Here is a 17305-nt window from a genome sequence, read left to right on the forward strand (position 1 = left end):
TATTGCTGTCCTTTATCAGACAATAGCTTCTAGACAATCGTGTTCACCATCAGAGAAGGTGTTTACCCCTTAAAATCTTAATATTCAGTCCACTTGCTGCAGATCAGACCATATTCTTTAAACAGCCACGACTCTTAACTTGTTTTACAACTGCAGTCTACTCCAGCCAACCACTTGGATATGGTGGGTAACGCTGTCACTGTCCTTGTTCAGGCTATATGTCTTTTAACAACCGCAGCCCCACAAAAATATTGTATCCCCATCAAGAACTAGAACTTCTTGATGTTCAACCTTCCCATTCGGGGTGCAGGATCAGTGTGAGTGAGTTGTCTCTGGGAGGGTTCTAAACACCCACCACCACCATTCCTGTAAGGGTGGTTTACCCCATGCTCAATGCAAAAATTCTCCCCAATTGCCAAGGCATTTTATGCACATAGGTGCATATTCTCTACCCATCAGCTGCAACTTTTTTCTGGTATAGTATGTACGATATAGATGGTTGACTTGCATAAGTCTATAGCATACAAGATTGCTGTTTCTCGGAGAGGGAGGGTGCTAAAACTACTTTCTAATTGTAATTGCCTTTCTATAGTGCTTACTACCACTGACGAGGCATTGGAGCACTTTTTTGGCAAGTAGCAAGCTACTCCAGAATCCAAAAAGGATTAGTGGTTAATTAGTATAGTGAGATGTCAAATTAATTTGAGTGGTGGATATGTTAGTCTGTTATTTGGATTGAAAAGGATAGTGGAGGGATAGAAGAGGGGAGGGTTTGCATTTATATAGCGCTTGCTACCCCTGATGAGGTGTTGAGACACTTTTCGGCCAGTAGCATGCTGCTCCGGTACCCATAAAGGATTAGTGGTGAGATAGTCTACGGAAACATGAAATTTATTTGAGGCATCTAATGTGCCTGCATCTGCCTCCCCTTTTAATCTGAGCTCTGGAAATTATTAGTGTGTGTGCGTCACTAGTCTTTATTATGTGTGCAAGATGTTCTTATTTAAGGGAGAAGAAATCTAGAGAACTGTGTTTAAGCTAACCCAAATTCCTCAAAAAGGGTAGTGAATGTCTTGATGATATTGTCTGTGACAATAACTCCAAAGATCAAGATCCTTACTGTATCACCCCTCCCCGTGAATACCTCCAGTGCAAAACTCCATCCAAACTGCTTTGTCAATTCCAAAGCCGTCTTATTCTTCTATCTATGAAAGTATTTGGCATGAAAGAACGGTAAAATCTGCATCTGTAAAGCCAAGATTCAAACTGGAAATTTGTTAGTCCTAAATTTTGATCTTGACTTTTTCTTTGCCTGCACAGCCTCCTCCGGTTGCGTCTCCAGTGTGTTGCTTCTCTGCGATCAAGATGAGATCTCGCTTGATGCTGTGGAAGATGTAAGTAAAGTACCCAAAGTTTAGGGATTTAACATTTGTAAACACACATAACGTTGACTGCTCTGGGAAATAGATTGGCGATATATGCTGTCATCCGTGTGATGTACTGAGATTACCATGATTAAACAAATGTTATACAAAAATATAACCTTCTTCAGGAATAAAATAGGGGCCTGTTAGAAGAAATATGCACACCTGAGGAGAACAAATGAGGGACTTGTTTGGGTATGAAGGCAAATTGAAGATCCTATGTTGGGCCTGCTGGACAACAAATCTGACTCCTTGTGAAAACAAAGGACATGATGGAATAGACTAAAGGCACATTTGGGTGACATGCAGGCCACATCCAGAAATGTGGAAAGCATATTGCTGGATTATTTAGCAACAAGCTGGTACCAAAGGGATAAATGTCTGAGTACAATTCAGCAACAAATTTACCAGCAAAGAGCATTTCTAATCCTTTATGAGTTACATAGATTGAGATAGCGTAGCGATGGAATGGTTGAATCAGCTGTCATTGTTTTAGCTCCTTATTGTAAGCCTATTCCTGGAATAAAGTATTTGTACTTTTACTCGCCCATGTGCCCGTTTCTTTGCACCTTCCCACAGTGGTGATGGGCGAAGTTGACAGGGGCTCAGGGAGTGATATGTGTGCCCTGTAGGCCGAGAGTTACGTCTGAAGCAGCTTGGGTCGTGGGCGCCCAGCCAGTGGCAATGCCCTGATGGAAAATATCCATTGGCATGATTGGTTCTGCATTCTTTGTTCCATGACAGGAAACATTTGGGACTGTGTTCATGGAGTAAGGGACCATAAGTAAAATGTGGAGAAGGCTATAGCAGAATCCATAATTTACGTTTTTTAATGTTATTTGTAGAAGGGATTCTGGAAGAAACTGTGTCTGATAAAGGGCGCAAGATTTTCAGCCACATGTGGCATTAGACATCCAATCATTTTTGTATTCCATGCTGAATCCAGGAGAGAGGTGGAAAGGTTCAACAGAGCTATTGGAGAGCCATACAATTGGCAGTGGTAGATGGGATTGAATGGAGGAACGCTTTGTGGGCTATGCTGCTTACCTACAGGATTACTCCCAACAAAAGTTTAGGGGAGACGCCTTTTGAGGTCTTCAGGGTACAAATCTGGGTCAAAACTGGTTTCATGGTGGTTAAAAAAGAAAGGTGGGGACTGTTTAGAAGTTGATTCCAGGAATAAAAAGTGCAGTTGAAGCATACAAGAAGATGGGTCTTTACATGGCAAGAGAGGGAAAATTAGTACAACAAGTATTCACGTAGGTGACTTAGTTTGTGTCCAGTTACATGTGGATACAGGGAAGGGTATGTTGTTGCCATCACATCTTATTACTGATGAAAGTTTTGGGAAGAGCTGTGAGTAATTTGGGGGAAGGATTGGATCCTATCCGGAGTGTCATTTTATCAAAAGAGCTGTAGCCAGTGTGCAATTGGAAGGTGAGGGCTAATATCTTTGTTTCTGAAAAGAAGGTGAGGAGCAGTCACCAGCCTGGGGCGGTCAATGAATGACTGTGGTAGAATGAGTCAGGGCTCTTGAGAAGAGTACTATCTTGGTTTAAAAGGAGTCCAGCCTAACATTTTAGGTTTGTTGCCCGGGTTTGGCAAATGGCAAGGGCAGTTGCCACCATAATAGCAAAGTTATGTGCTAAAGAAAGCCTATGTTGTCTTGATATTTGCTGGGTTTTCTTTTATTTATTATTTTCTTTAGTTTTATTTTAAACCTTGAAGAGAGTAAGATTTGTGGCATGCGTGTTGGGCTATAGAATGTGGTTTGTGTCAAGATAGTGTGTATGCAATACGTTTTGCAGTTGATTGCAGTTGGTGATGCTATGGCGTGGTTGATGCCATTGTCAATCTTTGAGATTTCGTTTGTGAACCTATTCCCAGAACATACTATTTTGCTTCTGTGCAATTGTCTTTACTCCTTCCCACAAAGGGAATTTGAGAGTGAATTTTTTATGGGACCTGCTCGGATTTCTATAAACTGCAACCCTCACTCGGTCACATGTCAGCTGTACTATTCTGAATCTGTGGGATATATTAAATGGGAACATGAAGCACCCCAGTGCCACCAAACCACAAAGACCACCTTCAGTGTTGGGCCCCCTTCCTAGACTTTTGATGCTTACTGGAAATAGAGGTTTAATGTCCTAGAAGTCTAAATGTTTGAAGCTGTGGCATGGTATGTCAGTGTTCTTCTCCCTTCCAGCTTTCCCTTACCTCCCTTGCACTCTTTCAGGATGGACGAACACCGCTGATGATTGCCGCCCAGAAAAACCACCCAACCATCTGCTCCCTCCTGCTAGAGCGAGGAGCCTTGGTCAACATCATCGACAAGGAGAAGAAGTAAGTGACCACCCTTTGTCCTCTGCTGCTCCTCAGCCTTTCTTTTCTCCCTGACTGTTGATTCATGGACAGATGGTTCCTCCAAGACGTTCAGAGGGTTAGGGGTGGGGGTATCTTTGCCTGCTGTATTCATTTATAGAGTGTGTGGAAATGGTGTGGCTTTGTGGTTATTATGTGTAAGATGCACACTAATTTGGTACCCAGCTGTAAAGATGTCTCCAGGTAGGTCCACTCACCTCTTCATTCTTCTTGTGATGATAAACTGAGGATCAATAAATTGGAGTAACATAGCCTCATGAACCACCGGACTTCAAAGCTGCAAGCTTGGAAGAGTTTGACCTTGCGATGAAGCATCAGGATATGCGGATATGCTCCACGTGAACGTAGGGACTGGTTAGCTCAACTTTAGCAAGTTTATATTTAAATACTATTTTTGCCCCTTCCAAGGCCAGCCTGTATCTTGCTTATGAGTCCTGTAGAGAGCAAGAAAGGAAAATGTAAAACCCCCAAAAGGATATTGTCAAGGTTCGTAAGGTCACCAGAGGGGCTCCGCTGGGCACTTTGGGATTCTAGTGAGGACTGTTTGACAACGCTGTTTCCTTTCCTGGATAACTCCAATTAGGTGTTGTTGCCTCTGCATGGAAGCAAAGAACAATGTTCACAAGGAACTCATTTCAAGCCACATTGCCGATTCATCAAGCTATAAATATTTGCATCGGGTTTAGTAAAAAAACATGTATAAAATTTATGATAGGTTCCTAACTATTTGGTCACAGCAAAATTACCACAATGTATAATATAATATTATTTGTAATCCATACATAAAAGCCCAAGACAAAAAATACGTCAAAAAGAATATTCACTTAAGCCGAAGTGAATATGATTTATTCTGTAGTTACAACTTGTACCACAAATGTGTTTCTTAGTACAACTGCATTTTAATTATTGCAGTACACGCACAACATGGTGATAAGTGAGCCCCAGTGAAGGGATCTTAACTTAACGTGGTGGTGAAAACTATGTGAAAAGTAAGCAGGGGAATGTTTTTTTAAAAAAAACAAGGAGGAGCTTTGTGCAATGAACAATATGATGTATCTTTCTTGCTCTCTCTTTGTAATTGTCGATGACGTTTCGACCCACTCTTGATACGGGGTCTCTTCAGGACAGCGTTTTTGGGGACTATAAAAGTTTGTCTGGATACTAATCGTATGATCCCACATGTATGGGGACAGGAACCACTGAATGCAGTGCTGCGACCCGATCTAGGTGAGTAGTAACAAGGAGCCTCGGGGGAGGTTGTGATTCAGTCAATGAAGATAGGGGGATGCGGTAAAATTAGGGTCCCATGAAGAATCAAGCGTCGCCGGGCCGGACTTCATTGGATTTCCCATCATTCATCCATGCTTATCATTGGTTATTTACAAGGAAGGTTGTCAGCCTCTTGGTCCATGGGTGCACTTCAGCAGGTCAGGTCTGTGAAGAAGAGTACAGAGATAGTATGTTGAACTTGTCTCTCTTACCTTCGGTCAGAAACAGAATCCTCTTTTGATGCAGGTGAAGAATGCTTGTCATTTTGCATGTATCTAGAATATTGTGAGTTGTTTCTGCTGGTTCTTTTTTGTGAGTAGCTTCTTTGAAGAGGATAACTTCAGTGTAGAAAGGGCGAGCCCTGGTGTCTTTAAGAAGGTTGGTCTCTGTCTGTGAAGTCATAGGCATACTGTCTGGGAGAAAGATGACTTCAGTGTCTGCGAGGTCGAGTCTTGGTGCCTTTCAGAAGGCTGTCTCCAGTGACTGTGAATCTGTAGCCACAGTTTCCTGTGTGTGTTTGGCTGTAGCGTCTGTGAGCAGACTACCCTCCATGTCACTGAGGACATGGGGCTGTGGTCTATGTGAAGGATGCCCTCTGTACCCTTGAAGGAGTAACCTTAGTGTCTCTCTAAGATGAATAGGCTCTGATGTCTGGGATGGATACCCACTTGTACCTGTCGGGCGGACAGACCCTAGTGTCTGTGAGGCCAGCTTTGGTGTATGTGAAGTTATGTTTGAGGAGGCTAGCCTCGGGGTATGTTAAATAGGATAGGATAGGATATATGTTTTTAAAGCGCTCGAATGCAGTGGCATCTTGGCGCTGGTGTATGTGGGAGGGGAAAACCTCCTGTATTATCAGGGGAACTAGGCAGAACAAACAGCATGTTTTCAATGCCTTGCTAAAGAGCTGCCGGTTGGACTGAAATCTCATGGGTACTGGTATTCTATTCCAAAGTTTTGCCGCACAATTCGACAAAGTCCTACAACCCCACCTTGCCCGCCTAATCTTTGTGGTATGTATTAGGTCCAAATTTGCTGATCTTAGAATACGCGAGGGGGTATAAGGTGAGAATTTTTTTTATATGGAGCCCTTTGCTTCTTTGAGTTGGTTACCACCTAACGTCTGCGATATATATAAATTCTAGTGTCCGAGATGGATTGGAAATCCCATAGTTTGAGTGCGATACATAGTACCTAGTGTCTGGGAGATGTTTAGCCTCTAGTGCTGAGATGGAGATGCTCTCTACTGTTTGGGAGGGGGGAGGGGGAGACTCCTAATGTCTGTAAGATTGTGAGTCTCTGGTATCTGTCTATGAGGGGATAGACCCTGTGAGGGACAGAGCCTCAGTGTTGCTCTATAGTGAGGTGCAATTGAAAGGGCGGATAAGGCGGTGGTGTAGCCATAATTTTAAAAGAATAGTTGAAGGGAAGTTTCTCACCAATTGACATCCTGGGGAGTGAGAGTTTTCAATTCTCAATCAAGCTCTCCCCTGATTTCACCTTCTCCGGTTTCCTGATGCACCGGCCCCCTGGGGCAGCCGCTGAATTTATTTAAGCACTACCCAACATAGTGGCAGAATGTAGTCCCCAGAAAGTCAACTTTTTACTTTTAGGGGACTTAAACCTGCACTTCAAGGAGGACCAAGTTGATAATGCTAAAATGTTAGCTCAAAGTCTAGCCGCTATACAAATAATGCAACTTGCTAAGACACCGACCGACTAGGTCACCTTCTTGACCCTATCTTTACCAAAATCACAAATATGACCACAGACGAGAGGATTACAATAGTGTGTTCTGATCACCTCATTATCCCCTTCCGTCTCGACACTCCCAGGACAACAATCAAGCAGCCCCTCCACCCCAGTCAAAACTCGACGCTGTAGAGTGGGAAAGCACACTTGCTGCCTCTTCCCCCACAATGGAGGGGGATGCCATCCAAAGGTGCAACAAATTAAAGTTGGCTAAGCAACTCCCTAAATACCCTTGAAGGCTTCAAAGGTCCTACCGGGTCGGTGGTCGAGCCCCATGGTTAACACCTGAGTTGGCAGGATTAAAAAGCGAAGCCAAAAAATTGAAAGAATATGGAGAAAAACATATGATAAACCTAGTAAAGAAATCTACAGGAAAGCCATGAAAAAATATCAATATGCTATAAGACATGCTAGACTCTCGTACTTTGGTGCAAAGATAGAACATGCCCTTAACTCTTCCAAGGAATTGTTCAAGGTGGTGAATAGCCTCATGAAACCACTCACGAGCTCCGCAGGCCCGCCACCATCGGAAGCACACTGTAATATGTATGCTAAGTTTTTTCCTCAACAAATAATATTTTGCTGCCTGCCAAAAAACGTGGACCCTAGTCCGACCCCACACACAGGTTCTTCGACTTCAGCTAAATTAACCTTGTTTCCTGCCTTAAGCAAAGAAGGACCTGAAGAACCCAAATGTCCAAAAAAGCGGTCTTGCCACTCAATCCTGCACCCCCTGACATTCTGAGGTAGAGGGGCAATTCATTCCTCTCCATCTTAATGAACATTTTCAATCATTCCCTGGATACTGGCAATGTCCCGTCTGCATGGAAACACGCTGTCATGAAACCCTTACTGAAAAAGCCCACTGGTGACCCTCTACTTGAAGAAAATTACAGGCCAATCTCCTTACTCTTGGTAGAGAGCAAAGTACTAGAAAAATGTGAATAAACAACTCTCCTTCTATTTTGATACTGAAGCTATTTTCCATCCCACCCAAAATTGCTTTTGACCAGGCAGTAGCACAAGGAAAGTCCAGCTGGCGGTCACAGAAGAACTCCGGTCAATCCTGTAAATAAGGTGAATCAGCAGCTATGATAATGCTAGACCTGAGTGTGGCCTTTGGCACCGAATCACATCCTGTCCTTATTCAGAGGATGAAGGAAGCCGGAATCTCCGGGGCTGCACTAAAATGGCTCGTAGCTTCCCTGGAAAATAGGAGCTTCCAGGTCTGCGAAGAGGCCCTTTTCTACGCAGGCACCCCTTAAAATGTGGGGTCCCACAGGGCTCCTCCCTTAGCCCCACAATATTTAATCAAAATGTGCTTCCATTAGCTGAGATTGTGTGAGCACACAGCCTCGCACTTGTGTCCTATGCAGATGTCACTCGTATTGTCATGTCTCTTACACCAGAAATAGGGAAAATCTCCAACTTTCATGGCGAGACCACCTTGGAGGACTTCCCCAACTTGCTCCAGCAGTCATAAGCGTGGGTTTCTGGGTGGATGTTTAACTTTTCATAGAAACCCAGGCCAGGAAACTTGCAGGAACCTGCCCTGGAATTCTGAGAACGTTCAGAAAATTGCTACACTGGCTACCACCCTCCTCGAGGAGACTGGTTGTGCAGGGAGTGATTAACTCACTCCTAGTTTATGGAAACTCCCTTTATCTTGGAAGCCTAAAGTTTGTGATAAGACTGACTACAAGTTGTCCAGAATGTGGCAGCTTATATTCATCTAAAAAGCCACAAACACCAGTCAGCTGCTCTGGTTTTAGCAGCGCTTCACTGGCCTCCGTTGCAGAAAAGATATCTTTATGCATCCTCATGTCATATCTTTATGCATCCTCATGTCTGGCGATGTAATGCAATTTTTCTTTTCCTTTGTGAATGTAAAGCGCTCTGATACCCAGGGGTCTAGCTAGTGCTATATAAAACTTCATAAATAAAATAAAAAGGAATCCACTTTAACGCACTGAGCCTCATCCATTGGGATGTGCACGGGAGAGGGCCACTGCTCATACATCAACTCCTCAACTCTTATATACCGAGGAGCTCCAAGCAGTCCGAGAATCTAAGGTTGCTGACAGTCCCTAGGGTTAACAAGACCAGGTTAGTTCCTTTGCTTACCTTGCCCACAAACCTTGGCACAAACTACATATTGTCCTCAGAATGAACCAATCCAAATCCAGTCTCCGGATGCTTGTTTCCGGTCCAGGGAAGACCTCCTTTGGCAGATCGGGCTGGACTGTTTCCATGATGAACAGGGTCAAGACTGATTTGCATATGGCTGGGTCTGAACTGAGGTGGAGAAGTGAGCTAAAGAACGATGATGGATTCAACCCAGATCTGTGACTGGAGGTGAGTGTCTGAAAAGTTTCAGCTCTCACCCCCTCCTTGTGTTTGCCTAGAAAATAACTGTGTCTGTGAAATGGATAGCCTATAGTATCTGTGATGTGATAACCTCTACTGTTGATGGAATGGCTAGCCCCTATTGTCATTGAGACAGGATAACCCCTGAGAAGGCATAGGACGAAGCAAGATGGCGGCCGTGAGCAGCGGCTGAGCGGCAGCATCAGCAGTGTGGACATAGTTTAATGTAAACCTCGCCACACTGGTTTTCAATCTGTATCCCGGAAAAAAAAAAACGCCATGAACTTACCATGTAGTCAGTGAGGGGCACGAGGGAGGACGTGGAGTGATCGTGCCCAGATACTGCACAGTACAGCGGCTGGCGGCTGGCGGCTTAATCACCTGGATGTTTCTCCTGATCGATCCTCGCCACAGGGTACTTCCCCCCGGTCTGCGGAGGTTTGCTGTTTCGCTTCTGCTAAGGATCGGGTTGGCGGGGAGGCCCGGCAGAGCTCGCGGAGTCAGGAGGCGGAGTTCCACAGGGCCGGGATCTGGTGAGCGGAGTGGAGGCGGAGGCGGCAGCGGCAGCAGCTACGGATTTGGCAGAGCGGAACCAAGAGGCTGTGAAGATCGCGTGTACAGGGGGCCGATCAGGGCGAGGCAGTGGATCTCTCTGCTTTCTGTACCTACCTCACCGATGGCTCCCAAATCTAACACCGGAGGTAAGCCGCTCTCAAAAAAGAAAAATCTGACTGATGGTGCCGGTATGGCAGGCAATGTCACGGACAGCTCTATGAGCAATGTGTCTGTAATGAACAGCGGGACTGAGGGAGCAACATTAGAAGTGGAACCTGGGGGTCGGGGAAAGCAGCAGCAACCATCCTCAGGGCAGAATACCCCCAAAGAGATGCGCCCCCCCTCTGCTAGAACTCGACAAGCCACAGCCACCGCGACTATTAGTGTGGTAGATATGTTGAACCGCAATGAAAGGAAAAAAAAACTTAAAGAAATTGAACCAGCTACAGTAGTGGCCCTAGCGGTACCTGTGGCGACATTACCGGTTACCGATGAAGTTGGAGAGCCTGAACCCGAATCAGAGATCGAGTCTGCATTACAAACAGCCTCACAGCTTCAACAGCTTCAACAGCCTCAACTTCAAATGCAGCTGCATCAGTCATGTCAGGAGGTCGGAGCCGTGGGCAATGTCTTGTGCGGTGGTCAGGATCTGACGGTGCAACCGAGGCCCCCAGCTGGTGTGTCCATGGGGGATGGCGAGGGGGGTGGTAATGAGGACAGTGAGCTTACAGCCCCTATATTAACTAAGGATATGATAAACTCATCAACAGAAAGAATGGTGGAGTCTATTTCCATACCCCCATTAACTAACAGCGGAGACACTCAAGGAGGTTCAACAACAGGTGAAGCATTGAAAGAGGCTATCATGTCTACCACGGCCCCGGAAGAACCTGGCTGTTCAACGGCAAATGTAAATGCAAATGTTAACTATTCTGGGTTCATACATGGCGAAAAGGAGAAGGAAAAGGAGAAGACCCCCAGTGAATGTTTCTTCTCCGTAACAGAGGAGGCCAACTGGTCAGAGGATGAGGAGCTTCATAGCTCTGATATCGACTGCAGCAATCCAGAAACTGAGAGCGATAGCGAGGCAGGATTGCCTTCAACTACTATCAAAAACATGCCTTCTCAAAAGGACCAACCAGAACTAACATGGGATCACTCTCCAACAACATCCCTACAAGGGAATTCCAACCAGGGTACGGATCACGCACGGCATCACGAGACTACGCAACTGTCAATGATGTCAATGATGGCAATGATGGAATCAATCCACCAAGGAATAACAGCACATAGAGAAGAGACCCGATCAGACAGCCTTAAATCCCAAGCAGCAATGAGAAAGATGAAAGTGGTGGTCAGGAAGCTCTCGAAAGCCTGTGTGAGTGTTGGAGATAGGGTTTCAAATCTAGAAGAAAGGATAGTTGCCACCGAAGTAGAAGCTGCGGCGGCCACGAACAAAATGGAATCTCTTGGAGCACAAGCAATCGACGTCCAGTGGAAGCTGGAGGACCTAGAAAATAGGCAAAGAAGGAATAATCTTAGGGTCCTTGGGATTCCGAAAGGGATCGAAGGTCAGGATGTTAAAACATTCATAGTCAAAATTTTCGAGAAAGCCTTTCCAGATATCGCTGGGTGTAATTGGACCACTGAAATTCAGAGGGCGCATAGGACACCGTTTAAACTGAGACAAAATGCCAGAGAAGGCGATAAGCCCAGAGCTATCCTAATTTATATAGGTAATTTTCTTTTGCGCCAGTCCATCTCAGAGAAAGCGAGGCCGGATGCCAAAAGAACCTTTGAGGGAGGCTCCTTCTTCGTAAGGCCTGATTTCTGTCACTCCACCGTTGAGCGGCGTTGGAGACTAAGACAATTAATCAAGCCTTTTCAGGACAAAAGAGTGCAGGTCTATCTTATCAATCCTGCCCAGTTAAAAGTAATTCATTTAGGCAAGACCGTGTACTTTTCTTCGGAAATCAAAGCTCGGGAGTTTCTAGACTCATTATAGTAGGTTATTTAACCTCCATAGCTTAGCTTAGCGGGGGGTAAGGTATGACTTCCGATTCTGATTCTAAGTTCGAGTCTAAGTTTAAGTTTAAGCTTTATAGAGTTAAGGGTGTCACATATGGTGGTTCATGATCATATATGAGTCGAGGATGAGGTCTAATAAGTAGTTCACATAGTGTTCACTGCTGGGCTGCACCCATCACACGCACAGACTCGGTCTGCGCGCTTCACTGGGGAGTGGGTTGGGGTCAGGGGGTTTGGGGGGGGACAAGGTTTGGAGTCGGGGGGGGGTAAAGGGGAAGCAAAAAGAAAGTTCATGCAATAAATATGTTTACTAATATAAGTGAGATGCTCAAAGCGGATATGCATATTGATGAAAAACTTAGGACAAAATGTGATTGCGATTGGTCAGTGGGTTGGCTTTGTTCCTTACAGGGGTATGTCAAGGATTAGGGTAATTAGCCTCAATATAGGTGGTCTGAATAATTGGAAAAAGAGGGAAAGGCTTGAGGAGTATGTCAAATTAATTAGGGCTGACATTGTGTGTTTACAAGAGACCCACCTACCCTGGAAAAAGAAACACTGGTTAAATCTAAGGGGGTATGACATTTTGTCCTGCTCCTCACGGACATCAACGGTAAAGGGGGTAGCTATTATGGGCCGGGTAGGTCTAGGAGGAGTAAAAAAATCAAAGGCCGATGTACTGGGAAGATGGGCAATATGCGAATTGAAACTAGGCATAACTCTATGTTCAGTCTACGGCTCTAACCTGGACGACCCGGGGGTGATGGATACCATAGAGGGGGAACTCACTAACTGGCCTTCACCTATAATAATGTGCGGTGATCTCAACATCTCAGCTGACTTCACAGGTGATACCCCATATATCGGTCGTAAGCCCCGGGTATTCAGGGCTGTATCCTCTATAATTCAATCTTATGGGCTGAGGGATGTGTGGGGTAGCCTAAAGAAAGATGAACCAGGGTTCACATACTTCTCACACCCATTTAACAAACATACAAAACTGGACTATTTTTTAATATCAGCAACCTGTCACCCCAACATAGAAATCTCAATGCTTCCTAGGTTAATATCGGATCACAATCCCCTTGTTCTCACCATGATAGTAAATAAACAAAGGGAGAAAATCAGACCCTGGACTTTTGATAGAAAGCTTTTAGCGGATAGTAATTACATAGCATATATAAAGAACTGGTCCCAGTCTTTCTTCGATGCGAATAGATACAGTGCATCCCGTGTCATGGTCTGGGATAGTTTCAAAGCCGGCCTGAGGGGTGAGACAATGAGCTTTTCTGGGCGGGTGTGGAAAGAAGCTAAGGAAGACAGAGAGCGTCTTTTGGCTAAATTGGCGGAGGCAGAGGAACAACACAGGAGAGACGTCTGCCACGGGATTCAGGGTACTCAGAGCTTAGAAAGGCTATATAGCATAAAGGCAGACATTCAACGGCAATTGGCTAAAAAAGCTGCAGCAGAGTATCAGACCCGTAGAGTCGGAATGTATGAAACAGGGGAGAATGCAGGTAGGGCTCTAGCGCTACGGATAAGACAAGCCACATCAAAAAATACTATCACTGAAATTAAAGAAGGTGATCAGACTTATAATAAACCAACTGAAATTCTTGAAGTTTTCAGGAGGTTTTATCAGGATCTTTATAAGGAAGAGATGGACATTGATGATCCGGGTATAAACTGGCAGGATACAGGCATTAAACTTACGTCTAGCGAGAGGGAATCTCTGGAGCAGAATATCACTATGGACGAGCTTTCTCAGGCACTAAATGATCTATCAGCAGGTAAGGCGGCAGGGCCAGATGCCATACCCCTGGAGGTCTATAAACATCTGAAGGAAGAAACGGCACCCCTTCTGTTAGATCTATTCAATGGGGTTATAAATACTGGGGTCATTCCAGAATCTTGGACCAAAACCAATATAGTGGTATTCCACAAAAAAGGCAAACCCAAGGAAAGTCCCGGCTCTTACCGGCCCATATCGCTAATAAATAGCGATAACAAATTATATGCAAAAATAATGGCTACACGGCTGGGGAGGGTTATTGCGAGACTCGTCTCTCCCTGGCAGCATGGTTTTGTCCCTGGCAGGGGCACTACTGACCATATTAAAAGAGCCATAACCCTGTTCGACATTCATGCTGCAGGTGGGGGGGGATTGCAATGATCCTCCTCGACGCGGAAAAAGCGTTCGACCGTGTCAGGTGGGGCTTTCTTTGGAAAGTGATGGCTGATAGAGGTTTTGGTCCCAGATTCCAGCAGGCAATTAAGGCTATGTACTTTAATCCAACTGCTAGCATCCAGCTTATGGGCGAATGCTCCAGACAGATCCATATTACGAGAGGCACGAGACAAGGGTGTCCGTGCTCACCCATTCTATTTGCACTTTATATAGACCCCCCGATTAGTCTTATAAAGAACAACATTAATATAAAGCCAGTTGTCGTTAATGGATTCTACACCAAAATCCTCGCATACGCGGACGACATAGCCATAACCACTACTGATCCCGACAGCGCCATGAGGGAAATAATTAGTATTACATCTGACTTTGGGAGGCTATCTGGATACCGACTTAATGTGGCAAAAACACAGGTACTATGTTCAAGAAACACAGTCAAACTGGATGACAGATATGTGGATTCAGTAGTATACTTAGGAATAACAATTAATGCCCAGCCAAGGGAAATCATTAAAGACAATTTTCTGCCTTTACTGGAAAAGATGAAACAGGACTTAAAAAGAATCGACACCCTCCATCTGTCAATCATAGGTAGGGTCAATGTTATTAAAATGACAATGTTCCCGAAGATCCTATATAAATTTAGGTCTATCCCCTTTAAAGTAGACGACACATTGATCAGGGAAATGGAGGCAATCTTTATGAACTTTGTCTGGCAATATGGCAAGGTGAGGCGATCAATTAAATTCATGTCTCTACCCCAGGAAAAGGGTGGGTTAGGAATACCTAATCTTAAATTCTACAATTGGTCTTGTCTCCTTACAGAAATGGCTATACTCTTTTTTCCTGACGATATGCCACACAGTCAGCGAGATATTCCATCTATATATCAGCTGGCGCTAGGGATTGAAGCACACGGGGTATTGCTAAGGAAATACGATAAACGCTTTTATAAGGCATTAGGCTATAAAATACTGGAAGATATCTGGGGGTTATGGTCCTCTGTACAGAAGAATCAGAGCATCCCAAAGTTCAATAAACATACTTTACTCTGGAAATCAGGACTATTTCCGCACTTAAGTAGAGATGGCCCTTGGAGACATTGGGAAATACAGGGAATCAGCACATTAGGTCAAGTTATGACAAAGGATGTTCTGAGGCCCCTTGAACTTCTGAAGTCACGATACTCACTTCAAGGCTCCCAAGAGTTCAAATATATGCAGTTGGCTAACACAATTAAATCAAAAAGACCCACCATAAACATATCAAAAGACTGTACACTATTAGATTATATGAAGGGAGGTGGTCGTAGCATCAGGGTAATGTACGGATTATTCTTGGAAACGCTACCCGATGTCATGCTTAAGACAGAGGCTGCCTGGGTTGATAAATTGAGAGATCCTGACATCGACTTGTATAGAGCTATCCTTATGGATAAAAGGTTCCTACGCTCCTCAAATCTAAGAGCACAGCACTTTAAGACTCTCTTTAACTTATACTATACACCGGCAAAACTGTATGAATGGGGAAAGAGAGCGGATAACAACTGTCCTAGATGTGGAAATGGGCCTGCTGATGCTCTACATATGTTTTGTAGTTGTGGGAAATTAGGGCCTATTAAAAAGGAAATCGAAAAATTCTTAGAGGGGCTGCTAGCTGTCAAAATAGACCTATCCCCTACACTTTTAATAATTGGGTGCGATGCCAAATTGGGTTTAAGTACAGAGTCTGAGGCACTTGTTTTTATATCAACAGCTGTTTTTAGAATATTAATTGCTGCGGCATGGAAGGATGTTGAGGCCCCAACCTTCCAAATGTGGATGTGTAGGATGCTCGGGATCCATAACATAGAGTCAGAGCTGTATGCCCTAAAGGGAACGAAATCCAGGGAAATGGGACTAAGGATCTGGGCGCCCGTGGCATTATGGAGGCGGTTAAAAAATGGGGGTCTATAGTTCTCCTAACACCTATGTTGATACTATTAACATATTTATTGTATTTATGGCCTCATGTTTTAACAGCTGAGCTCTTATTATGTGTATTCATCTTCTTGTATGTATATTTATATTTCTATGTTAATATCTACTGTTGTGTATAGAGAACATTATATTGTCATGAACTTTCAAAAAAAAAAAAAAGACAGGATAACCCCTATTGTTGGTAAGATGGATTTCACTTTGTGTCTGTGAGGATGGGAGCCCCCTATACTCTCATGTCTGCAAGTGAGACTCCTCCTCTAAGACGGAGGAGCGTCCCCCCCTCACCAGCCCCAAAACTTGACAAATAAAATGATAATAAATCGGGTTTATTATCCTTTTTATATTTAAAGTTTTATTTTTGGGGGTGGGGCCATCGCTGGAGCAGTCAGGAGAGGTAGTGGAGGGCACTGGTATCTGTGTGCATGTGTGTTTGGCTGGCCATTAGGCAGGCCAAACACACATGCGCACTGAGCTGTCTCCAACCTGTAGCTGCGTTGTCGGGTTGGAGACAGCAAAGCACAGACTCCCAGTCTCACTGGGAGCACAAATTCTCAGTGCTCAGGCCAATCCTTACGCTGCTTTCAAACATGATGGCAAAGTACAACCAGGGGGGTATGCCCAAATGACCCTTCTATACCTGGGCTTAAAACATTTACAAGATGTGCAAAAGGAAAAGAGTATGGAGGGATCAATCACTCTTTTATTTTCGTCCAAGGCACCATCAATTACCCTGACTTTTTCAATATTTTGTGATTATAAATATTAATGATTTTGTTAGCTACACATATCATTCGGCGGGACTCTGGAACATAAATTCATTCCACATGAATTAAACATCAAACATAATATATATAAAACCTAAACAAATACATAATAATCAAACAAAAATAATTGTCACAATAACAGTATATATACACAATATATACAACCTATACAATACCCTAATTATTACGTATACTAATGTACACTCCTCAATCCGAGTGATACATTCCAAGGTAGTCCTCTTTGCGCAAGAGGTATCACACCTCTCTCTCATTCACTTATGTGCGCCTATAATCAGACCCTCCAGGATTTCGCGATTTCGCGATTTGCAAAAAAATCGCGAATTCGGCAGTTTTGTAAAAATGCCGCGATTTTTACAAAACTGCCCGCGAAATTTAGACGGTTGGTGAGCTGATAGGAGGCCCCTTTTAGGTCTGTGTTGTCAGTACAGCTCTGCCCTAGTGGCTGAGAAGTACATGCTTCGGTATTTATTTGTGCGCTTTTATATAGCGCAGACTTTACCCGAAGGTGTCAGAGCGCTTCACAATAGGAACAGTACATTGCAAAAATGACAATCGTGACAAATGTGTCTTGCT

The 17305-nt window shown here is 44.2% G+C and overlaps 1 protein-coding gene across 3 annotated transcripts in view; it reads left to right on the forward strand.

Annotated features, from left to right (window-relative positions):
• The window catches only part of ANKRD35 (ankyrin repeat domain 35), a 1062691-nt gene that overhangs the window by 949847 nt on the left and 95539 nt on the right, over positions 1-17305 (forward strand). For all 3 annotated transcript variants that reach the window (XM_078670748.1, XM_078670749.1, XM_078670750.1), the window contains exons 6-7: positions 1321-1394; positions 3664-3770. In XM_078670748.1, the coding sequence (XP_078526874.1) occupies positions 1321-1394; positions 3664-3770 (181 nt within the window). The remainder of the gene's footprint in view (positions 1-1320; positions 1395-3663; positions 3771-17305) is intronic.

This window comes from Lissotriton helveticus, chromosome 12, assembly GCF_964261635.1.
Source record: "Lissotriton helveticus chromosome 12, aLisHel1.1, whole genome shotgun sequence".
Taxonomy (NCBI): Eukaryota; Metazoa; Chordata; class Amphibia; order Caudata; family Salamandridae; genus Lissotriton; species Lissotriton helveticus.